Raw genomic sequence first — 27,876 nt, 5'->3', positions numbered from 1 at the left:
CGGGGCTCGGGGGCGGGGCCCTGGGTTGGGGGCGGGGCCCGGGCGCTGACTGACAGCCCGACTGCGCGGTCCGGACGGTCCCAATCCGGCGGGAGGGACGGGGGAGGGGCGGGATTTCCTGCGGGAGGCGCCGAGCCGGCCTCGGGAGAGGAGGAGGAGGAGGAGGCGAGTCGGGGCGCGGGGGGCCCGGGAGCCGCCGTCCCGAGCGCCCGGGACGCAGGAGGGCCGCCGGACCCCGGGGGGCGGCGCGCAGAGGTGAGGTGCGGCGGGGGCCGGGGCGGCGCCGCGCGGGCCGCTGCCAACTAACTTTTCTTGCGGGCTCGGCGCGTCCCGGGCGCGCGGCGTCGCGGCCGTGCGGGCGCTGCCCGGTGCCGCCCGCTCACCCCTGCCCTCCCGCCGCTTTGTTCCCGGGTCGGCCCGGGCTGCGCCGCTCTGCACGGGCATTCCGGAGGGCGGGGGAGCCAGCCCGACCCCCGAGCCCTGCCCGGGGCGCCCACCCTCCCCCGTTGTTGGTCGAGGGTCGTGAGTGCGCGGCCGCTCGGACTTGGGGACCCCCGCGGAGAGCACGGGGGGCCGGGCGCGGGCCTGCGCAGGTCTCACGGCGGCACGCTCGTGGCCACCGAGGCACTGACGTCAGCTTCTCGGCGCTCAAGCCCTGGGTCTGGGCCTCGGATGCAGGCTTGTGGGGGAGACTTCCCCGGGGAGCCCCCCTTTTCCCGGCAGTGCCCCCAGCTCTCTGCTCCCTGCCCGGTTGTTCCCCCATCTGGGCTGAGGGTCAGCTCGGCAACAGGTGCTCGAGTGCCTCCCTGACCAGCGGCAGACCCCCGCCAGAACCGGGGTGCCATATGCTCCCCACTCCGGCACTCACCGGAGCCCTGGACGAAGGGTTTCAGGCTCCTGGCAGAGAGCTGGGCCGGAGGGTGCTTTCTGCAGCCCAGTGACCCCTGCCCACCACCCGCCTGCCCGCCCCTCCCAGGCCCCACCTCCCTGCTGCCAGTTGTGGGTGTCAGAGCCCCGGGCTGTGGAGAATAGGCTGCCGGCCCGGCCTGCCCTGGCTGCCAGGGCCCCTCCTGCACAAGGTAGAGGTGCTGCCAGGTGCCCTGGGGTTCAGTGACTCAGCCTCCCCCTGCCAGAGTGCCACCCGCTCCCCCGGGCTCCGCTGGGGCACGACAGCTCCCGCTCTCCCTACTGGCTTGCTCCTGTCGTTTCTCCCCTCAAGGACGTGCAGGGGGGGCCCTCCCTGCAGCCCTGTCCTCTGAGCACGGTTTCTGGGGTCCTGCAGGCACTCGCCCAGCCTTCAGCTCGGGGCCTGGCCCCTCTCCTGAGCCCCCAGACGCATCTGTTCGGGCACAAGGAATGCCGGCAGCTTTCAGGGCGCACACAGGGGCTCCTGAGCCAAGCGGGGAGGATCGGCAGTTCCCGGCTGGGCCCAGCCCCGGGACGTCTCAGGGATCAGGCTGAGAGCCGTCCAGAGTTCACAGGTGTGTTTCCCTGCCCGTGGGGGGCCCTCGCAAGGCACCTCCACGAGAAGCCTGCAGGCCTGGGACAGCCGACAGCCCTGCCCCCTGCCCGGGACACCTGGTGGGGCCCAGGCATGGGGCGCTGACCCCGGGCTCCCTGCATCTGCCCTGCGCCCAGGATGGGGCGGGAGCAGGACCTGATCCTGGCGGTCAAGAACGGAGACGTGAGTGGCGTGCAGAAGCTGGTGGCCAAGGTCAAGGCAGCAAAGACAAGTGAGTCCGGGTGCGGGGGGTGGAGGGGGGGAGGCCTCCTCACTGCTGAGCCGAGGGCCCAGGCTGCACCGGCCGGGGGCCAGGAGTCCTGCAGGGCAGGTCTGGGAGAGGAAGCAGAGTCCCTTTGCCACGCGTCCTTGGGCAGCTCAACCTGTGCAGACCTCCTTTCTCTCCCTGTCAGCACAAGAGCTAAGGTCCCTTGGGAGCTCTGAGGAGGTTGCTGACCCTCGACCCTGACTCCAAGGGGCCCCGATCCCGCCCCGGCACTGCCTCCCGCAGGTGCTTCAAGCTGGGCCTCCAATTAGTTTTGTTTGCTTTGGGCTTTTGGGCCCCATCTGGGAGTGCCCAGGGGTCACTCCTGGCTTTGTGCCCCGGGATCACTCCTGGCGGTGTTTGGGGATCCTGTGGGGTGCTGGGGATCGAACCTGGGACAGACTCATGCAAGGCAAATGCCTTGCCCGCTCTGCTTTTGCTCCGGCCCTCATTGCTGTGCCCTCTGAGCCACGGGCTCCTGGCACTGCAAAGGCTCAATTAGACAGTGCTCCACCCCAGCCCTGAGCCCCAGAATCTGCGTCTGTCTCAGCCTGGGATTGTTTCCCGGGAGTGAGCTAAGCCCTCCTCCCCCCTTCCATCCCTCCCCCCCCCCCCCCCCCGCTGCTCTACCTATTTGGAGGTGGGGGGCGGCCTAGCTGATTTCTGGAAGATCTCCGCAGCGAGGGAGGGGTGCCTCTGACTTGGGGCTCCCTGGGCTTGTCATCCTGAGCTGCCCACCCACCACTCATTGTAGCCATGGTTGGGGGCTCTGGTGCCGGGATGAGGGAATTTAAGGGCCCAGGAGCCAGAGGTTCCGACTTGGACCTGGGGCTGGTAGGAGGGTGGGGAGATGGGGCTGGGGGAGGGGCTTCCCTAAGGGCTCTCCTCTGGCCTGTATGTTGCTGTTGGCCTTCCTGCACACACAGGGTAGGGACCTCGCCCTGGCCAGGCTGTGCTGGTGACAGGGCACTGTGAGGTAGCCGGTCCCCTGCCAAGTCCCCGAGGGGCTCGTCCAGATTGTGGACTCGCAGGGACCAGGCTGGCACTCCCATGTGGCCCAAGATGTTGGGAAAGCTGGGAACAAGCAGGACACCCCTGTCAGAGGTGACTCTGAGCACTGTGCATGGGGTTTGCATGTGGGAACCCCAGGTTTGTGCCTCAGGGGGTCTCCCACCACGGAGTAGACCAGTCCCCACTGGGTGAAGAGCTCCCCCAGAGAGGACACCTCCAAGGATCCGGGCATATCGCTGTCTTCCCACCTGCTTCCCTGCGGTCCCTATGGCAGATGCAGAAGCATGCTCAGAGAGGGCTAGTGATCTGCCCCGGACCACACAGCCCAGGCTGGTGTTCTCTGCCCTGCGTCCCCAGCATTGGCTGCACCTGAGAATTAGAGACTTTATCCTGAGAGGATCTCCCCTCCCCTTGGGAGGGGCAACCCCAAATCATCAGAACCAGAGGCTCCGCCAGCCAGACACTGCTCCAGCACACGGGGTGGAGGGGGGAGTGGGCAGAGCGCTCCACAGGCTCACGCAGGCCTCACCTGGCCCTGGACCCCCCAGCTGGTCGCGGGAGCAGGTGACTACCCTGGCCCTGCCCCTCCCCCACGCCTTCTCAGCGGCTCCTTTTTCTGGCCAGAGGAAACGGGGTGGGCTGGGGGCTGAGCTCACATCCTCTGCCCGGCCTAAATCGGGCGGCGCAGCGCCCTTCCAGCCCTGGCCGCTGCCAAGGCCCTGCCGGGTCCTGCGGCCCTTCCGGCCATTGTTCTGGAAAGAACAGAGCCACCCAGCCCCAGCCGGCCCCTGTTCCTGTCCCTCCTGTCACATTGTCCCGCCACTCCCCGGAGGGACCGTATCTCGGGCCGTCCCCACGGCCCGTCCGTCTGGGCCATCCCAGCGGAGGGAGGGCCGGATGCGGCTCCCGGTCTGTTCCTTGTCTTCACCGGGGCCCAGAGAGGGCACCCCAAGTGGCCAAGGCCACACAGCCAGGAAGAGGAAAAGCACGCGTCGGAACCGTGCGCTTCCTGCTTCTAGAACCTTCTGTTTCTTCCGCTGCCCTGAATGGTTCTGCGGGACCAGGACTTTCCAGGGGGGGCTGCATTTCTTCCCCGAGGGTTCCCACCCCCTTAGCCCTGCCGTCACCGCTCACTTGTCGGCTCCGTGTTTCCCTTTGCGGTGGAGCGTGATCTAGCCGTGCCCCCATCCGCACCCCTGCGCCCCGCTGCCAGCTCTGTCCTCCCTGCTGGAACAGGGCCCTGGCGTGCGAGGGGATTCAGAGGCCCACCAGGGCCGGGGGGCAGGCCTGGACCAGCATGCTTGGCGCCCTGCCTAGCCCGGGGTGCGCCGCCGCCGCCTCCTTCCCGGCAGGGGCGGGGGGTTCCAGCCGGTGCCCATGACACGTTACCTTCCCCCGCCCGCACCCCGCAGGGCCGCCGCCTCCAGTGCCCAGGTTCCCGCCCGCATCCAAGCTTGTCACTCCACTGCCAGGGGGGAAGGGCACGCCCACCTCTGCGGTGACCTCAGATCTAAGGCTCACTGGTGGGGGTGCCCGGGGTCAGCCACCCTCGAAGAGACACAAGGCTCAGGAGGGTGCAGGGCCTGCCTAGCGTCACACAGCTCGGACCTGGCAGAGCTGGGACCAGAGAGGTTAAGAGACTTGTCCGAGGTCACACAGTGCGCATCACCTTTCCCCTCTGCTCATCCCAGGCATGTCCTTGGCCCCCCGGGCATCCAGTGCCCTGCCCTCTCTCTCTGCCCCCTCAGCTCTGGAACAGTGGGGCCCCTGGTGTCCTGTGCGGGCAGGAATGCCAACCATGTACTCGTGGGCCTGTCTGCCAAGGGCCAGGCATGCCAGCCCCCTCCCTGCCCCCTGCGGGCCTATAAACCCGCAGGCCGAACCCAGAGCGCTGCCCACACCGACTGGGGCTGGGGCTGGCAGTGTTGGCCATGGGGCAGGTGCTATCCTGCGCACCAGGTCAGCTGCAAGGGGACATGGGGAGCGGGGGCAGGGAACCCCCTTAGGTCGGGGTGGGGCTGGGGGCTTTGAAGGTGCCCTGACAGCGGCTTTTTCTCCTACCCCAGAGTTACTCGGCTCCACCAAGAGATTCAATGTCAACTACCAGGACGCTGACGGGTGAGTGGGACTCAGGACACTGATGGGACCCCCAGGACTCTGATAGGGGGTTAGTGGGGACCCCTAGAACATGGATGGGCTAGTGGGGATCTCCAGGACGCTGATGGGGGATTAGTGGGGACCCCCAGGATGCTGACGGGTTAGTGGGGACCCCCAGGAATCTGATGGGGAGGTTAGTGGGGTCCCCCAGAACACTGACAGGTTAGTGGGGTCTCCCAGGACACTGATGGGTTAGTGGGGACCCCCAGGACGCTGATGGGCTAGTGGGGACCCCCCAGGATGCTGACAGGTGAGTGGGGACCCTCAGGATGCTGATGGGTGAGTGGGGATCCCCAGGATGCTGACAGGCTGTTGGAGACCTCCAGGACACTGACGGGTGAGTGGGACCCCAGGGCCAAGGGCCCTGTCCCACCCCAGGCCCCAAGCCTGCAGGGGCCTCCTTGGGTGCGATCCTGCTGGATCCCTCTTCTCCCCAGAGGGTCGGAGCCCGCGGGCACTGCTCCCACGGCCCCTCCTGGGGGCGGCAGACAAACAGGCTTCTCAGCACGGACACTGGGCCCTTTCATGCTGTGGCCCAGCCACTCAGCGGGCCCGGCGGGGTGGGGGTGAAGGGGGCGCCCGGGCCAGCAGCTCTTCCGTGCCAGCCCCCAGGACGGGTCAGGGCTGGGCTGGGGACCACCCCCTAACCTGCTACCCGTGTCCCACACCAGATTCTCTGCACTCCACCATGCTGCCTTGGGGGGCAGCCTGGAGCTCATCACTCTGCTGCTGGATGCCCAGGCTACTGTGGACATCAAGGACAGCAATGGTGAGACCCTCCCGCCACTCCCCAGCCCCCCGATTGCCAGGTGTCCCACAGATGAGCAGGGCAGGCTGTGCCCGATCCCCACCCTGAGTGTCTCTCGCGCCAGTTCCTGGGCACGGACGCGGGGCAGGAGGCTGGGGCGGGGGTCCACTTGGGGTCTGCAGCCCCAGGCTCTTCCTGGCCCTGGCCGCGCTCACGCCCTGGCCCCCTAGGCATGCGCCCACTGCACTACGCGGCCTGGCAGGGCCGGCTGGAGCCCGTGCGGCTGCTGCTGCGGGCGGCCGCGGCCGTGAACGCCGCCTCGCTGGATGGGCAGATCCCGCTGCATCTGGCCGCCCAGTATGGGCACTACGAGGTGGTACGTGAGCCTGGACACCCCAGAGGGCGGGTGGGGGGCACCGTGCTGGCCCAACCGTGTCTTACTGAGCACCCCCTGCCTCCCCCCAGTCGGAAATGCTCCTGCAGCATCAGTCCAACCCCTGCCTCCTCAGCAAAGCCAAGAAGACGCCCCTGGACCTGGCCTGTGAGTTCGGCAGGCTCAAGGTGAGGCCCTGGCCTCGGGGTGGGGAGCCGGGCGGGGTGCCCCGCTGGCGGGAGGAGCCCAACTCGAGCCTGGCTTGCAGGTGGCGCAGCTGCTCCTGAACAGCCACCTCTGCGTGGCGCTGCTGGAGGGTGAAGCCAAGGACCCATGTGACCCCAACTACACCACACCCCTGCACCTGGCCGCCAAGAATGGCCACCGGGAAGTCATCAGGTATCCGCCTCTCCCCTCCTCCCTCCTCCCTTCCTGTGCAGCTGTTGAGGCCCCTGGGTGTCCTGCCCACTGGACAGTGCCCCCTGCCCCCACAGGCAGCTCCTGCGTGCCGGCATCGAGATCAACAGGCAGACCAAGACGGGCACGGCGCTGCACGAGGCCGCACTCTACGGCAAGACTGAGGTGGTGCGCCTGCTCCTAGAGGTGGGTGCAGGCCTCGCCCAGGGGACCCCGAGAGCTGAGGGCATGGCCTTGACCTGCTCGGAGCTTGTGCCCTCCCTGCAGAGATCCAAAATGGCTTCCCCCACGGAGTGGGCTGAGGCGGGGTGGGGAGAGCAGAGGGTGGGGCTCGTGTTCACAAGGGGGACACCACACACACAGGGCGGGGTGGACGCCAACATCCGCAACACGTACAACCAGACGGCACTGGACATTGTCAACCAGTTCACCACCTCGCAGGCCAGCCGGGAGATTAAGCAGCTGCTGCGGGGTGAGCCCCGCCCCGCCCCGCCCCGGCCCCAACCGACCCCCCAGGCCCCAGGCCCCATCTGGACCCGCCCTGACCAGCCTCTGACTGGCCCCTGTACCCCAAGCCCCATCTGGACCCGCCCTGCACAGCTCCCTGGCCGGTACCCAGAGCCCGGTGGCGCCCCTACCACAGTGGGCAAGGGTGTGGTCGCCGGCATTGTCCCCGTGACCCCAAGCTTGCGTCTCTCAGAAGCCTCCGGGATCCTGAAGGTCCGCGCACTCAAGGATTTCTGGAACCTGCACGACCCCACGGCCCTCAACATCCGGGCGGGGGATGTGATCACGGTGAGCCTCTGCTGGGCACGGCCAGGCGCTCTGGACAGCAGAGGCTGCTGGCTGGGGCTGGGGGCAGGGCGGGGGCAGGGGCAGAGAGACCCACCTGCCCCCTGCTGGCGCAGGTCCTGGAGCAGCACCCGGACGGCCGCTGGAAGGGCCACATCCACGAGAGCCAGAGGGGCACGGACCGCGTGGGCTACTTCCCCCCGGGCATCGTGGAGGTGGTCAGCAAGCGGGGGGGCCTCCCTGCAGCCCGCCTCCCCTCCGCGCCCACCCCCCTGCGCCCAGGCTTCTCGCGGACCCCTCAGCCCCCTGCCGACGACCTCCTGCACCCTCTTGCCTACGGCCCGCGTGGGGGCCTCAGCCCAGACAGCCCAGGTACCACCCAGCCTGCACGGGGCAGGATGCTGAGCAGCTGTTGACTGCACCACCACTGCCCGCCAGGGCACTGACCCTTGGCTATGTGCCCCACAGCAGGTGACAGGAACAGCGTGGGCAGCGAGGGCAGCGTGGGCAGCATCCGCAGTGCCGGCAGTGGACAGAGCTCCGAGGGCACCAGCGGCCACGGCACTGGCCTCCTGATTGAGAACGCCCAGGTAGGAGGGTGGGCAGGGCCCCCGGGCAGGTCCCACCCGGGCAGCCAGGTTCCCACTCTCGGCCCTTCCTTGTCTCCAGCCGCTGCCCTCGGCCGCAGAGGAGCCAGCACTGCCCGCACTGCACCCCTCGCTCCTGGCAGGTAGGAGAGGAGAGGGTGGGGGGCGGGGAGGCCTTCACCCCACCCCTCTGACTGGGTCTCTCCCGCCCACAGACACCCCGGGCCAACGACCTCCCGCTGGCCACCGCCCCGGGGATCAGCCCTTCACCCAGGACGTGAGGCCGGAGCAGCTGCTGGAGGGGAAAGTGCGAGCCCCCCAGACGGGCGAGGCAGGGGCAGGGTGTGGGGCGCAGTGGGCTCACCTGCTGTCCCACCCGCAGGATGCACAGGCCATCCACAACTGGCTCAGCGAGTTCCAGCTGGAGGGCTACACCGCCCACTTCCTGCAGGCCGGCTACGATGTGCCCACCATCAGCCGCATGACACCCGAGGTGGGCACCAGGAAGGCATGGGCTGGGCGTCCTGGGTGGGCCGGGCACCCCCGGCGGGCAGGGGCCTGAGGGCACAGCTCTGTGGCAGGACCTGACGGCTATCGGAGTGACCAAGCCGGGCCACCGGAAGAAGATCGCCTCCGAGATTGCGCAGCTCAGCATTGCCGACTGGCTGCCCAGCTACATCCCGGTGCGTGCTGGACCGCGGGGCCTCCCGGGAGTGTGGGGCCCGTGGCCGCTGGCTGGCTTGACCGTGCGCACCCCCCCAGGCTGACCTGCTGGAGTGGTTGTGTGCACTGGGGTTGCCACAGTACCACAAGCAGCTGGTGAGCAGCGGCTACGACTCCATGGGGCTGGTGGCCGACCTCACCTGGGAGGAGCTGCAGGAGATCGGCGTCAACAAGCTGGGTGAGTACCGAGGGGCAGGGGGAGCTGCCGTCCATGTCCCCACATGCCCCGCCCCCGCCCAACCACCCTCTGCCCACTTTAGGTCACCAGAAGAAACTCATGCTGGGGGTCAAGCGTCTGGCCGAGCTACGCCGGGGTCTGCTGCAGGGAGAGACGCCGGGTGAAGGTGGCCGCCGGCTGGCCAGGGGCCCAGAGCTGATGGCCATCGAGGGGCTGGAGAACGGGGATGCGCCCCCGCTGGCAGCCGGCCCCCGCCTGCTCACCTTCCAGGGCAGCGAGCTGAGTCCCGAGCTGCAGGCGGCTATGGCTGGGGGGGCCCCCGAGCCACTGCCCCTGCCCCCCACCCGCTCACCCAGCCAGGAGAGCATCGGCGCCCGCTCACGGGGGTCGGGCCACTCACAGGAGCCGCCAGCGCCCCTGGCCTGTGGGGGCAGCTCCAGCAGCCCCCAGGAGCGGAACCTCCCGGAGGGCACCGAGAGGCCCTCCAAGCTCTGCTCCTCACTTCCCGGCCAGGGGCCCCCCGCTTATGTCTTCATGTGCCCCCAGGGTTCACCCTCCAGCCCTGCCTCAGGGACACCCACAGGCGCTCCCCGGGCCTTCTCCTACTTGGTGGGACCCCCGGCTGCCCCCCCGGACCCGCCTCGGCCCAAGCGCCGGTCACACAGCCTGAGTCGCCCAGGCCCAGCTGAGGGGGACACGGAGGGGGAGGCCCCGGGGCCAGTGGGCAGTGCCCTCGGCAGCTATGCCACCCTGACTCGGAGACCAGGGCGCAGCACCCTCACCGGGACACCCCGCAGTCAGTCTTTCGCCCTGCGGGCCCGCCGCAAAGGACCCCCGCCCCCGCCCCCCAAACGCCTCAGCTCTGTCTCCGGACCCACTGCAGAGCCGCCCCCTGCAGACACGGGCTCAGGACCCAAGGAGGGGGCCGGGGGACCCCGAAGGCGGACACTGAGTGAACCGACGGGCCCATCCGAGCCCCCGGGCCCCCCAGCCCCGGCCGGGCCGGCCTCGGACACGGAGGAGGAGCCAGGCCCCACAGGGACACCCCCATCCCGGGGCAGCTCCGGGGAAGGGCTGCCGTTTGCGGAGGAGGGGAACCTGACAATCAAGCAGCGTCCCAAGCCTGCCGGGCCCCCAGCCCGGGAGACCTCCATGCCCCCAGGCCTGGATTTCAACCTCACGGAGTCCGACACGGTGAAACGGCGGCCCCGGTGCCGGGAGCGGGAGCCACTGCAGACAGCCTTGGAGGCCTTCGGGGTGGCCAGCGCCATGCCCAGCCCCGCGGCGTCCGCCCCCACTGTCCCCACACCCCAGCCTGAGCCCAGCAACCCTCCAAGCCAAGGGGCTCCGGGCCCTGCAGCCCCCTCACAGCAGCCCACGCTCCCAGGCCTGGGGCCTGACCCAGAACACACAGTGGAGGCTGCACGGCCCAGAGAGACGGAGCCCCCTGCACCCCCCGCACCCCCTACAGTCCCCACGGCCCTACTCAAAGTGCCCGGAGCAGGTGAGATGGGGCTGTGGGAGGGAGGGGGCATCAGCCACCAGCTCCCCCTCCCTGACACCTCACAGCCATCCTTGTCTGCAGGAACGGCTCCCAAGCCTGTGTCCGTGGCCTGTACCCAGCTAGCCTTCTCTGGCCCCAAGCTGGCAGCCCGGCTGGGGCCCCGCCCAGTGCCCCCACCCAGGCCGGACAGTGTGGGACCCGTGTGCCCAGGCCGCGCCCAGCAGCGGCTGGAACAGACCAGCACCTCCCTGGCCGCCGCACTCAGGGTCGCCGAGAAGAGCATCGGCGCAGAGGAGCGAGAAGGGTGAGGGCACCCGCCCTTCCCAGACAGTGGGGAGTGGGAGGGTGCCCCAAGACAGGAGGCCCCTGCTGTCCTGCTTTGGCTGGTCCCTCACACAGCACCATGAGTCTGGGCGATCACTCCCTACCCCCACTTCGGGGAGGGCCCGAATGAGGACCATAGGTGGGTGTGTGTCCCCACACTGGTGCTGGCCATCAGCTCACTGGGCCTCCTCTCCCCAACACCCTGCAGCCCACCTGGTACTTCCACCAAGCACATCCTGGATGATATCAGCACCATGTTTGATGCCCTGGCCCACCAACTGGACGCCATGCTGGACTGAGCCAGAATGGCATGGAAGAAGACACCAAGTACAGGCCAGCGGCTGGTCACACTGCAGCTGGGAGGCCACGGAAGGTCCTGTTGGGCAGCATCCCCGTGGCCTCCCCCCCAGTGTGGCACCTGCTGCTCCCTCCCCTGCCCCCCCCCCCAACTGAGGTGCCTTCCCTGGGCCCGGACATGTAAATAAGCCCCCCAAGGCCTGCCTTGTATAGGGCAGCGGGATGAACTAATCTCCCAAGTCCTGACTTTCAACTGTAAATGTTATTTTTTAAGCAGAGAGAAATGCATATATTTTAAATGGAATTTATTCTGTAACTGCCAGAGAGGCCAGTGGGGCGGGGTCTCGGACCACAGTAGGCGGCCCCACCCGGCTCTGTAACCCGTCACCCCTCCCACGCCCCACTAACACCAATGAAAGTGTCATTGTCATTCCACGTGGTTGCCTGTGTTTGGGTCTGTGCCAGCACCTCCAGGAACTCGCAGGGCTCAACCCTGGCCAGGCCTTGGTGCCATCTTGAGGCTTTGTGGACCAGCCACGGGTTTTTCTTCAGCAGTTTATAACTTTTAATACAAACCAGTCTGCATTCGTTCCTAAAGGTTCATTTTCAGTAAAAAACACGCAGAGTAAAAAACATTCTCGCGGGAAAACTGGGTGGGGGTGTGAGGTGGGGAACTCTGCCTGGGTCGGGTCCCCAAGACCTGCTCTGGTGGCTAGCCTGAGGGGGTGTAGGGTGAGGCATGGGGGGCTCAGTGGGAGGGAGGGGAAGTGCTTGTCCCCCCTCCAGGTTCCAGCATCAGGAAGGGAGGGTTCGGGGCATGGGAGCACACCAGCACCCCAACTTCTGGCATGACCCCCAGGGACACTTCCAACCCCCAGCAGCTGCCGACTCTTCTTCAAGAAATGTTCACACAGGGGGCCCAGGTTCTCAACTGCCCAGACTGGAACAGGGCACTAGGGGACCCTGACGGGCAGCACAACAGTGTTAGGGGACCCTCCGCTTGGCGCATGAGGCTGGACATTCATGATGCTCCTGGCCAGGCATGGAGGAGACTCAGTCTCCTAATGAGGAACCTGGCGGCTAGGACCTCAGCTGGCCCCCACAGCTCTGAAACATTCATGATACCCATTTAGTGGGCAGCTCAGAAGGGAGAGTTCATGCCCAGCTTGGTCTCAAACTGCAGCTTCTGGCGCTTCTGGTAGCGGACACGGACCCTGGGGACAGGAAGTTAAAGTCCAGATTAGGGCCAGAGCCCCCCAGGTGACCAGCAGGTGGCCAGGATTTGAGTCCCGGCACCCCAAGGGCTCTGAAGCCCCACCAGGAGTGATCCCTGAGCACAGAACCAGGGACGGGCCCCAAACCAAGATAAGAGTAAAGGTAAAGTCCAGGTTAATGCAGACCCCCTCCCCCCCCAGACCTAGGAGGAAGGAGCTGTGAGGGCGCCGGTGGGGACGGGACAGCTTAGGGCCAAGGCTGAGCGGGAGATGTGGCCGCCCTACCGAATTTCGTGCAGTTTGACGATCTCGTTGGTGACCACCACGAGGACCAGGGACAGGCAGCCCAGCAGCCACGTCAGCAGAGGCACATCCTCCGGGCCAAAGTGCACGTGGCTGGCCCTGTGCGTCCATAGCTGCAGATCCACGGCCGTCTGGGCCAGCTGCCCCAGCAGTCTGCGGGCCAGAACCCTGAGCTCAGCTACTCCTCCCGAGCTCAGCTGGGACTGGGAAAGCCTGGGGAGGGCCCCGCCCACCAGCCAAGGCACCACCCACCGGTCACAGCCCCGCCCACCAGTCAAGGCCCCATCACCGATCAGGCCCCGCCCACCAGTCACTGCCCCGCCCACCGGTCACCCCCACTCACACCACAGGCAAGGTCAGCGCCCACCACAGATTGGTCAGCGGGCTCTTCCTCCACAGAGGCTTGGTGCGGTGCACGTGTGTGATAGAAATGAAGACTAGGGAAGATGGGTGGTAAGCAGGATCAGGCCAGTTCCTGGGGGCAACCCTCCCTCACCCCCAGCTGCCTTTGGTCAGCTCAGGGAGCCGCCTCACCCGTGTGCAGGACGATCAGAGCTGCAGCAAGCTTCTGGGCTGACAGCAGCCCATTGGCAAAGTCATCAAACCAGGCAGGAGCCGTGTCCACATTGCTGCCGGAGCAAGGCACAGACTGAGCCAGGGAGATGGGCGGGTGGGGGTGAAGCCCAGAGAGGTGGGCGGGGTCACTGGGGGAGGCCCGGAAGGCCTGGCTGCTCGCACCTGCTCAGCATGATGGAGGAGCAGTTGGTGAGGTTGCGGGCCCGGGCACTGTCGCAGAAGCTCTGCAGCGTGAAGCCGAAGCAGACCAGGCACGAGCCCACCGGGAGGCTGAATTTGAGCAGGAAGCAGAGCAGGAAGTAGTGCTGGGTCTGTGAGGAAGGGGTGTGTCACTGGTCGCCCCTAAGGTCCTGCCCCCACCGCCAGGCTTGACCAGGCTCCCAGTCGTGGGGTACTCACCTTCTTAGGGATGGAGTGGAGGTTCTTCCCCGTCGCCATGGACATGATGGAGCTGTGAGGGGGCTTTCCCAGCAGGGAGATGCTGGGCAACAGAGGCAGGTGAGGGGCAGTGACTGGGACCCTCCATGCCCCACCCCCCAGAGAAGCCGGGCTCCTGGGACCCCTGGCTGCTTGTGCAGGAGGCCTGACACTCACCTGAGCAGTGGGAAACAGAAGCAGGACAGCCAGAGGATGTCGGTGGTACTGAGGATGGGTGGCAGCTGCACCAGGCAGGCGAGGAACTGGGTGGGAGAAACGAGGTGGGGGCTAGAGGGGGCGCAAAGGGAGGGACCAGGTCCCAGGGGCTGCACAGGGCTCTTGTGAGCAATGGGGCAGGCCTAGTGCGGTGCCCGGCTGTCCCGGCTCACCTGGATGGCCACGAGCATCAGCTGGCACTGGAGCAGGAAGAGGAAGCTCTTGCGGATGCCGTAGGTGGCGTGGCGAGCCTGCGGAGACAGGAACCACAGGGGCTCGCCCAGCCCCGTGCCCGGCGCCCCCCGCCCCCAGACCCCAGCGCCCACCTGCTCAATGAGGCGGATGATGCTGATGGTCTCCTCCTGGCGGAAAGTCAGCGAGCAGGCCAGGCTGTTGAGCTGGCCCGAGAGCCGCAGTGGGCTGAGGCTGTCCGAGTCCTGGGCCATGCTGGTGCTGGCCGCATAGCCAAAGGTCTCCCAGGAGCAGCGGGACGGATACAGGGGGTCCAGGGCAATGCTGCGGAAGGGGCCCCAGCACTGTCAGTGGCACCCCCAAGGACCCACCCCCACAGCCCTGCGTGGGCACCTGCATCCTCCTCCCCACCCGGTGAGGGGGCCCTCCAGCGCTGACCTCACATCGCTCTGCAGGAAGAGGCAGCTGTTGCGCAGGTTGGCAGAGCTGCCCAGGCAGCAGGTCACCTCCCCGTACTCCTGCATGATCTTGATCATCTCACACATGGCTGGGCAGGAGCGGGAGCAGCATCAGGTGGGCACAGCCCCGGGGCGGGAGGGGCGGGACCCCCCCAAGCCAGCCTCCCAGACGTCCACCCAGCGGCTGCCCAGGGGAGCTCCTCAGCAGGGGGGTGCAGGGGTGCTCACTCTCGGGGGTGCAATCGGTGAAAAGGGGCACCAGCAGGGGCACATTGTCGATGCTCTGCAGGTGGGGGCGCACCTGGTGGATGCCCCGGGGCAGCTTGGCCTGGAGGAAGCAGATGGGGGGGATGGGGTGAAGGGCCCCTCCACCTGCATTTCTCACCCCAGACCCCCCTGGGTTCCCTCAGGCCCTGACTGTACCCGGTTGCAGTCCTCCAGGAAGCTGGGGAGGTCGCTGTCCGTCGGCTGGAAGCTAATGAGGTCTGAGTGTCCCTCCTCCTCCATGAGCAGGAGCCCTTCCGGGTCATCTCGGGACACTGCGGGGTCAAAGGCCTGTCAGGTCCAGTACAGCCTGCGAGACTAAGCCTCCTGCTCCAGCCTCTCTGCCTGCCACGGCAGGGCCCAGGCCTATCAGAGGGGCCCCAGAGGAAGCTGCACCCCCGCCACGGCCCTCACCCTGATTGGCATCTTCGTGCAGGGAGCCGGCGTGGCTGGGGCTGGAGGGGGGGATCTCGGAGCCCTGCAGATCCCCATTGGGCGTCAGGGAGATGTGGCAGTTCCAGCCTGTCTCCAGGCCCATCTTCTCGGCAAACACCTGGGGAAGGCGGAGGGCCGTGAGCATGAGGCGGCAAGCCCGACGGAAGAGCGCTGGGGTGGCCCCAAGGCCCAAGCCGGCCCTTGACCTTGCTTTTGAGCTCGTCCTCCAGGGAGAAGTAGACGAAGCGGATGCAGGCATTGACCAGCCCATCTATGAGGCGCACGATGTCCAGCCGGGCCTGGTACTGGGAGGACACCATGCCCATGAAGATCTGCCCACTCAGGGCCTGCATGCAGTCTTCCTTCTCCAGCACCTCCCCGATCCCTTCTTCAGACACGAGGTGGGGTCGGCCAGGACAGTAGGCGCGCGCGCACACACACACACACACACACACACACACACACACACACAAAGGTGCCAACAGACATGGAGAAAAAACAATGAAAAACACTCATCAGTCAAGTGACCGTCCGGAGGGCAGAGTGAGGCTGGCCCCACCCTCAGCCACCCACAGGCAGGCCGCCCAGGGCCCCCCAGGGTCCAAGACCCAGAGAGGGTGCCTCTGACAGAGCGTGTAGGCGAGTGTGCCCTGAGTCCCTCCATCCCCGCTGGCTCCATAACCCGGCCCTTCCGGTCACCCCATCACAGCTGCAGGTTGCTCCCCAGGCCCAGGCGTGCGGGTACCGTCAGAGCTCCAGCTGTTGCGGCGCCCGCCCAGCTTCAGTGGGATGGTACTGGGCAGTTCACAGGTGCTGACGATGCCACCCTGGCCAGGTGCCTGCACCAGCTCGATGCACTTGCCATTGAGCTGGGAGGACAGGCTGCAGCTCATGGGCTTGTAGGCGAAAGCTGAGCAGTAGCCGGACAGGCAGGCCCTCTGGTAGAAGTCCAGCACCTTCTTCCTGCACGGGAAGCGGAACGGGTGGAAGTGAGGGGTGCCCAGAGGCAGCCGGCATCCAGGAACCTGGAGCCCAGCGCAGCCCCGTCCCCACCTGTCGGAGCCTGAGAGCGGGTAGATGTCAGCCCCGTCCCAGAAGTCGGTGCAGGCCTCGAGGACCACGTCCGCGGCGCCGTGGGACAGCATCTGCTCAGTGCCTGCAGTAGGGGGACACCAGGACCGTGAGTGTCCACTGCCCCCGCACCCAGTCCCCCTGCTCTGCCCTGCCCGCCCCAGTCGGCTCACTGGTCGTGGTGTCCTTGATGAAGAGGCTGATCATGTGGCTGAGGGGTGGGCGCCGCTTGGTGGCACACGACAGCCGGCCCAGGGACGTCTCCTTCACCGACTCGGCACTGGGCAGCCGGTACAGTGCCAGGTGGTTCTCCTGCTTGAAGAGCTCCTTGGCGCCTGGCGTGAAGCCTGGGGGCGCAGAGCAGGAACTCAGACCCCTGGGCCCCAAAGTTTGGGCCCCTGTGCATCCTCCCGTGGCATGGAGGGCCCCCAGCCGGGTCCCAGCTGTTCCCACCATCAGCACAGCAGGGGTGCGGGGGGAGTTGTGGGGGTTGGGGCCTGCCTGCACGCACCGATGAGGCGGGCCAGCTCGCATAGACCCCAGGGCACGTGCACGGGCAGCACGGCGCTGTGGCTCTCCTGCAGCGCGATGTTGCAGAGGTGGTCGGAGAAACGGCAGAGCCGCTCAGTGACGCCCGCGCTGCACAGGTTCAGCAGTACGTTGAGGCCCAGCGGCTTGAGGGACGTGAGGTGCAGCTGCCAGTTGGAGTCATCGAACTGGATGCATGAGGGGTTCTGCTGGTCCTGCGACAGGCTCAGCATCTCCAGGTGGTAGTCGCACACGAAGTCCTCGGCCTCGAAGGCCTGGCCGTCCAGCCCCGGCAGGCTCTGGGTGACGTGGGGGGACGAGCTGGTCAAGGGAGCCCCTGCTTCTCCACACAGTGTTCCTGCCCCGCCCTGGCTCCCAGTGGCATCCCCCCTGCCCCCCACCCCAGGCCCCAGACACAAGCAGGTCTTCGGAGCTGGACGCCAGACCAGAAGGGGTGCGAGGACGTCTCTCGGCCTGGAGCAGCTGGTCTGGTTTGGGTCTGCAGCCTGGAACCCAGTCCCCCTCGCTGAACGCGTCCCTCCCAGGGTCAGCACCGGAGTGTGGCTTCTGTCTAGTGTTTCTATCGTTTCAGAGCCACTCCGGGCAGTGCTTGGGGCCACCCCCAGCTCTTGGCTCGGGATTCACTGTCACAGAGGCCTCGAGCCCAGCCTTCCTGTCTGGCACGATGCAATAAGGAGGGAAGGGCAGGAGGGAGACAGGAGGGGTCCCGGTGGACTCTGGGGTGATGGCCCCTGGCCCCCAGGGCACCCCACCTTCCGGGGCTCATCCTCGCCACCCTCGGTGTCACGGCTGAAGCTGACATTGGAGCCGGAGTGGTGCTTGCTGCGGCCAGGGCCCTTGGGGTGGGCATGCGTCTCAGGGGCCTTGGACCGGTCTGCCGGCCAGTCCCCGCGCTCCTGCTCGCTGGTGAAGTGGAAGGAGGTATTCAGGGACCCTGTCAACAGGGCATCCCGCTCCTGCGGCTGCAAAGGCAGAGGGAAAGGGCTTGGGCCGGGCCCTGGGCGCCGGGCATGCCGGGCATGCCGGCACTCCAGGTCCAAGGCCAACCCCGGCCCTACCTCCTCCACCACCTCAGGGTGGCAGAAGGAGCGGGTGGACAGGCCCTCCGTCAGGTCCTCATGGCTGCTGTGCGGGGGTTCCACCTTCCCGCTGAAGAAGAGCACGGTCTCGGGGCTGGGGTTGGGCCACGAAAGGACGCCCTGCTTGTCCACGCAGCACAGCACCTGCGGGGGGGGGGGGGGGGAACGCGCGCACGTGGGTGTGAGGGCAGGGCGGGGAACTGCCCCCCCCAGCCCCCGCCCCCCCGCACCTCACCGTCACGGAGCCCAGGCTGTGCAGCAGGCTTGAGCTGTGGCTGAGGGTGGGCGATGTGCCCCGGACCACCTGCAGGAAGTGCTCCCAGACACAGCAGAGCATCTCCTGGGGGGTGGGGGGGACAGTGAGGCCAGGAACAGGGCCTGAGAGGTCGGGGGTTGCCGAGAACCATCAGGGCCCGGCCCGGACACGGTGTGGGAAAAGTGGGGGGGGTGGGAGTGGGAGGGGAGGCCGAGGCCGTGAAGTCTGGGAAGGAGCCTGGGGGTGCTTGGGCAGTGGCTTGGGGATACCTGTGTGGAGACGGCTTCTGTGTAGCTGCTGAGTGTGTCCTCCGAGAACTTGGCCAGCTGTGTGGACAGAGGGGGGCGACCTCAGCGGGCGGGCTGGCCCTTCGCCCGGGACCCCCAGATGGCAGGTAAAGGCCACCCCACCATGGTGCCCCGCGCCCCAGACCCTGTAGGTGCCAGAGACCCCAGGGTCCTGGAGGCCGCCTGGCAGGGGGCGAGGGCCACAGCCGCAGCCCAGGAGGCGGAGGACTCCAGCCCGCTTGCTAGGGTGCACCCTGCCCCTATTAGCACCTACCAGGGAGCTGGGGGAGGCCTTGCTCATCTGCGCCAGAACACGCGCTTCCCCGCAGGCAGTGGCCAGGACCCAGAGCACAGGGAAGAGCAGCGGGAGGATGGGCAATGCGCCGTTCACCTGGGGTGGGGAGACAGATGGACACGTGGGGGCGTGGAGGGGCAGAGGGGAGAGGGGGCACGGGGCTGGGGGCGCGGCGGGGAGGCCGGGCTACCTGCAGCTGGAGGAGGGTATACTTCCAGGAGGTGACCCCTGGGGCGCTGAGCATGAAGCGCAGGGCGTTGGTGATGAGGAAGCCGGCCTGTCGGGGACAGAGCCCTCAGCCCCTGCCAGCTCCACCCTCACCCCCCGCCAGCTCCACCCTCACCCCCTCACCATGGCGCCCCCGCCCCACGCACCAGGACCACAGGCAAGGCGTAGTGCAGCATCGCCGACTGCACCGTGAACCTCTCGTTGTCCAGCGCAGTGACGGGCCGGGACAGGGCCATGTCCAGGCACCACCTGCACAAGGGGGTGGCTCAGGGGGGCAGGCCAGCTGCCTGCAGGGAGTGACTCCAGCCCACAAGAGTGACCCCAGGCTGCAGGAGTGACCCCAGCCTGCATGAATGACCCCAGGCTGCAGGGAGCAACCCCAGGCTTCAAGGAGCAATCCCAGGCTGCAGTGAGAGTCACTGAGGATGCAGGGCCTCCTAAGGAAGGGCCATGGCAACTCCAGCTTCTTCCCCCAGAGTGGCCCCCAGGCATGACCCCCATGGTCTGAGCAGGGATGGAGCCAGCTCCCCGACACCCTGCCACCAACAGAAGGCACTTAGCAAGGCAGGGCACTGGGAGCAGCCCCTACCGGATGTTGTCGATGACAGGGGTCTCCAGCACGCGGAAGAGCCGGTGCTGCTGGGGGCTCTGGGGGCCCTTCTTCACTTCCCCCCGGGGGGAGGGCGGCGGCGAGAAGGGCGGGAACAGGTCCCCAGGCTCCAGGACGATATGCTCGTCATCCTGTGAGCAGGAAGAGCGGGGCTGGGCATGTGGGTGCAGGCCAGACCATCCCCCAGAGGGGCTGTGTGTGTTGGGGGCTTGGGGGTGCTGGATGCCCAGCAGCCCGAGACAGCCCCACCCAGGAGGGCTGCACCCCTCTGCTGGCCAGACTGGCCCCTCAGAGCTCTGGAGGGCCCCACGCTACCTTGATGCCCCTCAGGGAGGCAAAGGACTCCTGGCCGGGCCGCAGGGCGATGATGTCCCCCTCCACCAGGAGGCTGACGGGCAGGTTGACCAGGTGGCCATCCCTATAGGCCCAGTGCAGGGACCAGGATGGCGCAAAGGGCATGTGCAGGTCCGGGTACATGGCACTGGGCCACAACACCTCCCTGCCATCGCTGAGGGCATCTGGGGAGGACACCAGGGGGGGCAGCAGGTCAGCCCTGTGCCTGCCACACCCCTCCCCTCCTGCACACACACATCCAGCTGGCCCTGCCTTTCCCAGCAGCCCAGCAGTAACATCTGCCCCAGCTCTCCCCAACTTCCCAGAAGGACCCTCTCAACTCCTGCGGGGGGGGGGGGGGGCTTCCAGTCCCCAGAACACCTGGAGTTCTCACGCTCTGTACCCCACTCTCAAAGACCCCAATGAGGGGCTGTTGGCCCCGAACTGGCTCCAGGGAAAGGGGAGCCCCTGGGCTGGGTCTGGAGAGGGGAGGTGAGATTATGGGGGGGCCAGATGCCCACTGTGGGAACTGGAGGCTGAGTCATGACGTGAGGCTGAGAGATGCCAAGAGGAAAGGGAAGCTGTGGATGGTTCTGGAGCAGGGTCGCCTCCAGCACTGCCGGGGCCTCCTGCACCTGAAACCCCGGCCCGGTCATCTTTGATCAGGAGTTTCAGCACCAGCCAGCACAGCTGCAGGGGACACCCAGGAAGGGAGGGCTGCCTACTCTCACAACCTCTGAGCACCAACACAACCCCGTCACCAGCGGGGGCTCCCAACATCTCACCAAGGGGAGGAGCAGAAACCTCACTGGGCTGCTCCAAATGGGGCGCCTGCTTGCCCACAGGCAGGGCAGATGCCAGGGCTAGGCTCACTGCAATCTCCAGACTTGAGCAGCAAATCCCAGCCTCCCTCCCAGTTCCCGGGCACCACGGACACTGCCCCCAGGCCACACAGATGCCCAGACAGCAAGGACACCAGCCACAGGCCACACCTTATGGCTGGGCACCATGGACACCACCCACAGGCACCCACAGGTGGCGGGGCTTGCCCCAGCTGCCCGGGCCTTCACCTTGGATCTGGTCGATGATCCCCCGGAGCCGCTGCTCCACCTCCCTGCGCCTGAGCCGGTCCTCCCGCCCGATGAGCAGCAGATTGAGCAGCAGCAGGAGGAAGAGCGCGCAGGCGTTGACCAGCTCCACCCCGTGGCTGCAGGACAGGGGAACTGCCATGGAGAGACTCTCCTGCTCTGCTCAGCCCGGCCCACCCCACCCATCAGTCTGGTGTCTGCCCCCCTGCCCTCTGAAGCGCCCGGGGCTGTGCACGCACCTGCCGGCCGGCTGGCCCCCGCAGCACCCCAGCAGCAGCAGCACGGCCAGCAGCATGAGCGAGGCGCCCGGCCAGTGGAAACAGGAGCAGCGGTTACTCTGGTGCAAGAAGCTGTTCCTCCACATCTCCTGCGAGAGACACGAGGAATATGGGGGGGGGATGGTCAGGGTAAGACCCGGGGGCAGAGCTCGAGGAGGCGGAAGTATGAGGCCGAGGGCGGAGCTATGGGGCCCAAGGGCGGGGCACTGAGGGAGGGGCGGGGCTGAGACCCAGAGGCAGAGCCGTGATGGGCGGAACTATGAGGCCCTGGGATGGGGTCCTGAGACCCAGGGGCGGAGCCATGAAACCCAGGGGCAGAGCTTGATGAGGCGGAGCTATAAGGCCCAGGGGCGGGGCACTGAGGGAGGGGCGGGGCTGAGACCCAGGAGCGGAGCCATGAGACCCGGGCAGAGCTGTGATAGGCGGAGCCATGAGGCCCTGGGATGGGGCCCTGAGACAGGAACGATGCTTGAGACCCAGGGGCGGAGCCAGGAGACCCAAGGGTAGAGCTGTGATGGGCGGAGCTATGAGACCCGGGGGTGGGCCCTTGATACAGGGCAGGGCTATGAGATGGGACCAGGTGAGGCAGGGACACCTGGTCTTGGCCCCATCCAACCCACCGAGTCCCGGGGAACCACCCTTCCGGCTCGGCTCTGGACTGGATGCAGCCCATGGGGCCAGCATAGCAGATGAGGGGCAGGGCTCCCTTGACAAGGGAAGCCCGGCTTTCCGCTTTTAGGGTGGTAGGGAGCAGGGGTCCTTAGTCACCTGCCCACCCCCCAGCCAACATTTGAGCCCCACTTCCTGGCCCTAGCAACCCCACCTTCCACGTGAGCCGTTTCTTCCGCTCCTTCAGGTGACCGTCCAGCACTGCCTCCAGCTGCTGCTTTAGGATGCCCAGTGCCTTCCTGGTGGACAGGCCCAGGGCCGAGGGTGCCTCGCCCTGCAGAAGGGAGAAGCACTCAGCACCACCTTGGAGAGCAGGGGGGTCTTGCCGAGTGACCCTTCATCTTCCCAGGCCCCAAGCCCACACCCTTTCTTCCTGCTCATTGTGTGTGTGTGTGGGGGGGGAGGGGTTGTGCATTCAAAGCCCATGTCAAACTCCACACTCAAGGCCAAGTTTAAAACCCAGCCCAAAGCCAGGGAAAGAGCACTGGGTCAGGAGCACTGGGGTCTGGAGCACTGGGATCGGGGTACGAGCCTGTTTGATCCCCAGTACCACACCCCTCAGCATCCAGATTTCGCCCTGCAGAAGCCCAGTCCGCCGGGTGTGGACCAGGTACCCTGCTGGCTGAGGCACCCTCGGGCCTAGCGGGCCCCAGAGCACCTCTTGGGAGCTCCTTCCCCCAGAGTCCTCCGCAGGGCTTCCTGATTCACCATCGCAAACCCACAGCCACCAGCCCCACGCCAGCCACTCCTCAGCCTCCCGCCTCCTCCATGGCTGGTGGGCGCCATCATTCATATGGGTACCGCACAGAAATGCCAGCTCTGATCTCCTGGAAAAACATGGAGGGGCTCGGGGCTTGGCAGCTGAGACCCCAAGTGTAAGCCCTGAGCTGCATTCCTAACACCAGGAGGGAAAAAACAACCAAATAAAAGTGCGAAGGAAAAGCTTCACCTGATTTCTAAGTGACGTTTCACAGGGGAGAGCACTGGGCAGAGGAGATGGCAGAAGGGCCAAGCACAGTTCTTGTATGCTTGAGGTCTGGGTTCAACCCTGGCACCACTGAGAATGATGCCCTACCCCCCGCCCCCCACCAGCACAGACCCAGAAGTAGGCCCTGAGAACCACCGGTGTGGCTGGAAAAAGAAACTCCAGGGGGCCAGTGCAGTGGTGAAGGTGCTGGACTTGCACTTGGCCAACCCAGGTTTAATCCCCGGCATCCCATATGGTCCTTGGAGCCTGCCGGGAGTGATTTCTGAGTGCAGAGCCATGAGTAACCCCTGAGCACTGCCAAATACGGCCCAAACCCACACCAAAAAATTTTTTAAATAATTTGGGCCAGGGCCGGAGCTATAGCATAGCAAGTAGGGCATTTGCCTTGCACGCAGCTGACCCAGGTTCCTCCACCCCTCTCAGAAAGCCCGGCAAACTACGGAGAGTATTCCGCCTGCACAGCAAAGCCTGGCAAGCTACCCGTGATGTATTCAATATGCCAAAAACAGTAACAAGTCTCACAATGGAGATGTTGCTGGCTCTCGCTCAAGCAAATCGATGAACAACAGTAGGACAGTGACAATGACAGTGACAATTTGGGCCAGAGAGAGTAGGGCAGGGAGGGCACTTGCCTTGCACGCAGCCAACACAGGTTCAACCCCCAGCCCGTCCACAGGGTGCCCTGAGCATCCCCAATCACAGTCACCTCCAGAGGTGATTCCTGAATGCAGAGTCAGGAGTAACCCCTGAGCATCACCAGGTGTGACCCCTCACACACAAAATTATTTCTTTTACTTTTAGAGATAGGACAGTAGGGAAGGCACTGGCCTTGCACACAACTGACCTGGGTTTGATCCACAGCACCATACAGAGTCCCCTGAGGAGGGATCCCTGAGCACTGCCGGGTGTGGCCCCAAAACAAAACCATGTGGCCAGTCATCAGGGGCCTACTGGGTCTGCCGGGCTGCCCAGCCCCAAGAACACCATTGACTCCCACCTGTCCACAGCTCCACCAGCCTGGCAATGGCGAGGGGGAGGGAGGGATGGGAGGAGAGATGGGGTGGAAACAAAGGCTATAATCCAGCCCTGGTCAAGGTGGGGGGCTCAGATAGAGTATCCCCTGCTCCCCCGGGCCAGAAGAGCAGAGTCCAGCCCTGGAACCGAGCAGAGTCCGGCAGGATCAGTGCCCCCCCCCATCTCTGCTTCCCCTTCACCAGCCAGCAGGTCCGAGGGTCCCCGGTCCACCAGCTCTGGGGCAGCCTCGCCCTCCCGGGCTCCTGCCCTCTACAGCCCCCCATCCCACCTAACCCTGGCCCTCCACCTCGGCTTTAGGGATGAGGGTACAGCACGGCTCTTCCCCAGAGGGGAGGAACTGCTTATTTTGGCTCAAGGAGCAGGGCTGCCACTGAGCCCAGGAACCTCCACTCGGGTGGGGAGTGCGGGGAGCCCAGGGTCCCCAGAGGCCATGTCCAGGACAGATGAATATCAGCTGAGGCCTCTTAAGTGGCCGTGGGCGGGAGGGATGTCTCTGAGGGCAGAAAGCGGAAGAGGCCAGGGAGGGGAGCACCCAGAGGAGACTTGGGAAAGCCCCACAGGATGAGGCAGGGCTGGGGGGGTCCCCCAGACTGGATGTGAGGTCAGGCTTCCAGAAACTTCCGCCTGGAGTCTGGGGAGGGTCTGGTTTGCAGAGGAGGAAAGGCCTGCAGGCTCCAAGTGGGGCCTGAGAAAGAAGGAAACGGAGGACCCAGACTACCTCAAGGGGCTGCAGAGCCCCCTGCAAGGCACCCCAGGCGGGTGCTCAGGAAGTTCCCCTACCTGCCTGGGGCTATCTGGCCGCCCCCTACCCGACCCGGCTGCCCCCAGATCCCAGGCCCAGTGCCTGAGCACGGCCACCCCTGCGCCGTCTGCCGGGGGCGCTGACTCCAGACCCCGCGCTTAGCGGGCTCCTAATTACACGCCTCCCGGCAAAGCCTGCCCGCACAAGCTGGGACACGGCCCTCCGTGCCCGGGTGTGCTCTTGTCTGCAGCGGGGGCCCAGCGGCAGGGGCCCGGTCTGGGCTCTGGGGGAACCCTTCCCCGGGGAGGTGCAGAGAGAGGTGATGGGCATGGGGAGGCTGCGTAAGTGGGAGGTTTGGGGTTCAGAGGTAAACCGAGCCCCTGATCCTCCTGGCCGCGCTCAGGACAACCAGGTCGGCCTACTGAGGCTTCCAGAGCCCCAAGGGGCGAGATTCTGCTCAAAACCCCCACAGCAGGCTGCTTTCCAGGACACTGGACTCCTCTCCCCCACGCCCCACCTCCCCGCGCTGAACCGGGACCCGGCAGGGCGGGAGATGAAGCCCCCTCCCAAGGAGATGCTTCCCTAAGAGGCATGTGCCAGAAGCTGCCGGGCTGTCCCTGCTTCCCTCCTGTCCCATCCCTTTGGGGACTCGGTGGACTCCAGGTCCAGGCTAAGCTGTGTCCTCAAGGACAGCAGAGAGCCCCCAGTCACAACTGCCACCTGTTCTGCTGGGGGGAGCGGCCATGTGCAGCCTTCGCCCCACCCCCCACCCCACCCCTGGGCCTCCCCAGATACCTGTGTCCCGGGAGCCGGCACATCCCCAGGGCAGGCGGGGCACAGAGACATGCGGCCTCACTCTCCTCTCCCTCCTGCGCCCACCTCATGCCCAGTCTCGATTGGGAGCTCCCCGCCTGGCCCAGAGACCTCTTGGTCCCCGTGGCCTGGGCAGGGCTGGCACCCCCCCCCCCGCAGCCCCCTCCCTCCCCCCCCCTCGGATACTCACCGCGTGGCCCTTGCCCTGCGCGGGCGCCCATAGCCCTGCCTGCTTGAAGAGCATTGGGAGCGGCAGAGGGGCGGCAGGAGAGGACAGCCAGCCCGGGATGAGCCTGGCTCCAATGTGCTGATTAATTCAGCCTATTTCAGGGGCGCTGCAGATTTGGGGAGGAGGAGGCAGCAGGGGAGGGAGGAGAGGCCGAGGCAGGAGAGAGGGAGGAGGGGATGGGGGTGGAGAGGAGAAAGTTTGTGCACTTCACGCTCTGCCAGATGTCCAGGAGCCGACCCATCCGTCAGGGGCCAGTGCCGGGGAGCAGAGGGGGCTGTGGAGCCCAGGGGGGCGGGGGCGGCCTGGAAGCCGGGAACCACTGAGTGGGCGATGCCAACTCTCCCTGGACGGCCCTTCTCTGCCCCGAGGCAGGGCCAGGACCCCCGGCCCCCTCCCTGCGACAGAGCTGGCTGGCCTTCCACGGGAGTCCCCGACCACGCGGGGAGGCCTGGCACGGAGCCACGCCAACAAGAGCTGCAGGAAGGAGGGCAGAGGGCCGGGGGCTATTAATAGCAGCGCATCCTGGGAAACTGGAACAGGGGTGGGGGGGCTGGCGGGGGCCGGAAGACAGAAGCCAGCCGGGCTGCGGCTGCTCAGGTATGTGGGGGCCGGGCTCCCGGCCGCCTCAGACCCACACAGCGCACTGAGACACGCGTGCCCAGGTGCCCCGGAGCCTGCGGGCACTTGCCCGCCCCTCCCAGGCAGACGAGGAAGAGGGTGACGGGTGCCCCTCCCTTCCTCAGCCCCAAACAGTCCAAGTTTCCTCTCAGAGACCCCAGGGTAACAGGCAGGAAGTTCACAGTGTGCATCCTGGGTGCAGGAGGAGCCCAAGGCACTGGGCACAGCCCGACAGGGGCCCCAGGCCAGGCCATCCTCCGGATGGCGCTGCAGAGGCCCCAGCAGGCAGGCAGGGATGGGGCTGCTTCCCCGGGGTCCAGTTTCCTAGACTACAGCTCACCTTGGAGCCCGGCAGGCAGCAGGCTGGGCGGGGATGGGAAAGGCAGCCCCGGGGCAGCCCCAGAGGTGACAGCGGAAGAGTCTCAGGGGCCGCTTCCCACACAGCAGCAGCCCAGGCTGCCAACGTTCTGTGGCAGCCATGCTCACCCCAGAAAGCTCAGGGGGGCCCGGCAGTTTGCAGCCCCTAAGGACTGGGGGGCTGAGGGGATCCCGACAGAACACCAAAGTCAGCGGGGGGTGGGGGGCTCCCTCACCACCTGCACTTCCCAGGAGCCCGGGCGGCCAGAGGCCACGGAAACTGTCTGCAGTTTCTGTCTTTCGTTTGTGGGGCCAGGGATCCCCAATGATCTCCCTGGCCCTGGGGCACAGCTGCCCCTGGGCAGAAACCCTGGGCTCCAGACTCAGGCTGACCATCAGACCCTGGGGACCAGGCTCTCTCCCAGACCCCTCAAGGCTCTCTGAGGACTGGGGTGGGTGTGGGAGGGGGCAGGACGGGGGTCGGGGCCAGTGGGCTCTTGGGCTCTCCTCATCTTCCTGAGCCAGCCCCTCCCCCCAGAGAAGGTGCCCACTCACTCGGAACCAGCATCTCTGCAACTGCACCCCATCACAGTCGGGGGTGGGGACTGCAGGCAGCATCACATGGATGCCCGGATGCCCTTCCCTCCACTCTCCCTGTCATTGCCAGACACTCGCCCCTTCAGCGGGGGCCACCAGCTGGCCCCACAGCCCATCGGAATCCTCTGAGGCCCAGGGAAAACCATGTCAGCACCCAGCAAGGCACCCCAGAGGCTGCTAACCAGACCACCCCAGGGAGCCCTCAGCAGGAAGTCAAGTGGATCTTGCTGCTCACTGCCTGCCCAGCTGTGGGGGACTGAGCCCACAGGGGCTGGACGGGCTCTGGTATCCAGGGGACAAGGCCCGGGGGGCCGGGGGGGGGGACTAGCATGGACCAAGTGTCACCTAAACTGGATGTCCAGGAAGAACAAGGTGGGGTTCGCCAGACGAAGGACGGGGGTGCATGTCAGGGCCACAGCTAAATGGGGAGCCCAGGGCCGCGGGCTCAGGGGTGTTTCTGGGGCATGGGATGGAGGAAGAGGGAGGGAAGCAAGGCCTGGCATGGAGCGGGTATCGGGTGAGACAGCAGGGGCCTGCTGGGAAGGAAGTGGGGCTGACGGGCAGGCCCGAGGGCCAGGCAGAGTCTAGAGTCAGGTCTAGGGGGCAGAGACCTGCAGGGTTCCTCCAGGTGGGGGAAAGCGCACCCCCTCAGCACCCGCAGGTCGGGATGCCGCCTACCGCACGCTTCTCCGTGGTGTCCATGGGCCCAGAGCGCTGCAGACATGCCCTGCAGGTTGCGGTCAGCCCTGGCGAGAAGGCTCCTCCCCCACATGGACAAGGCCCGGTCACTGCGTCTTAGCCT

General features: G+C 66.5%; 2 protein-coding genes across 5 annotated transcripts; one reads left to right on the top strand and one right to left on the bottom strand.

The window, feature by feature from the left end:
* The first annotated feature begins 120 nt into the window (after positions 1 to 120).
* Positions 121 to 11,181, top strand: CASKIN2 (CASK interacting protein 2). The gene is made up of 21 exons (XM_056137871.1): positions 121 to 255; positions 1,283 to 1,481; positions 1,639 to 1,733; positions 4,844 to 4,895; positions 5,606 to 5,703; positions 5,913 to 6,058; positions 6,148 to 6,243; positions 6,324 to 6,454; positions 6,550 to 6,658; positions 6,836 to 6,944; positions 7,173 to 7,267; positions 7,381 to 7,636; positions 7,733 to 7,854; positions 7,934 to 7,994; positions 8,067 to 8,158; positions 8,234 to 8,344; positions 8,433 to 8,534; positions 8,614 to 8,752; positions 8,835 to 10,256; positions 10,338 to 10,560; positions 10,789 to 11,181. The coding sequence occupies exons 3-21, from the start codon at positions 1,640 to 1,642 to the stop codon at positions 10,877 to 10,879; spliced, it is 3,549 nt and encodes a 1,182-aa protein (XP_055993846.1). The 5' UTR covers positions 121 to 255; positions 1,283 to 1,481; position 1,639; the 3' UTR covers positions 10,880 to 11,181.
* On the bottom strand, positions 11,166 to 27,876 carry TMEM94 (transmembrane protein 94). Of its 4 annotated transcripts, none has more exons than XM_056137869.1 (31): positions 27,753 to 27,876; positions 21,850 to 21,969; positions 20,988 to 21,115; positions 20,731 to 20,867; positions 19,643 to 19,845; positions 19,307 to 19,458; positions 18,864 to 18,966; positions 18,680 to 18,766; positions 18,469 to 18,585; positions 18,177 to 18,233; positions 17,887 to 17,991; positions 17,631 to 17,795; positions 17,325 to 17,534; positions 16,535 to 16,850; positions 16,197 to 16,370; positions 16,006 to 16,108; positions 15,698 to 15,915; positions 15,159 to 15,340; positions 14,932 to 15,070; positions 14,677 to 14,792; positions 14,482 to 14,581; positions 14,234 to 14,342; positions 13,930 to 14,119; positions 13,777 to 13,854; positions 13,565 to 13,650; positions 13,370 to 13,451; positions 13,133 to 13,281; positions 12,929 to 13,023; positions 12,738 to 12,831; positions 12,377 to 12,547; positions 11,166 to 12,091 (listed from the first exon to the last, which is right to left on the bottom strand). In XM_056137869.1, the coding sequence occupies exons 1-31, from the start codon at positions 27,774 to 27,776 to the stop codon at positions 12,019 to 12,021; spliced, it is 4,083 nt and encodes a 1,360-aa protein (XP_055993844.1). In that variant the 5' UTR covers positions 27,777 to 27,876; the 3' UTR covers positions 11,166 to 12,018. The 4 variants fall into 4 exon arrangements, with proteins under 4 accessions (XP_055993844.1, XP_055993841.1, XP_055993842.1 ...); XM_056137866.1 differs by lacking the exon at positions 27,753 to 27,876 and adding an exon at positions 25,464 to 25,517; XM_056137867.1 differs by lacking the exon at positions 27,753 to 27,876 and adding an exon at positions 25,464 to 25,517 and having other exon boundaries at positions 17,643 to 17,795.

This window comes from Sorex fumeus, unplaced genomic scaffold (assembly GCF_029834395.1).
Source record: "Sorex fumeus unplaced genomic scaffold, SorFum_2.1 ptg000128l, whole genome shotgun sequence".
NCBI lineage: Eukaryota > Metazoa > Chordata > Mammalia > Eulipotyphla > Soricidae > Sorex > Sorex fumeus.
Note: the sequence above shows the minus strand (reverse complement) of the source record. Positions and strands in the feature narration are given on the sequence as shown.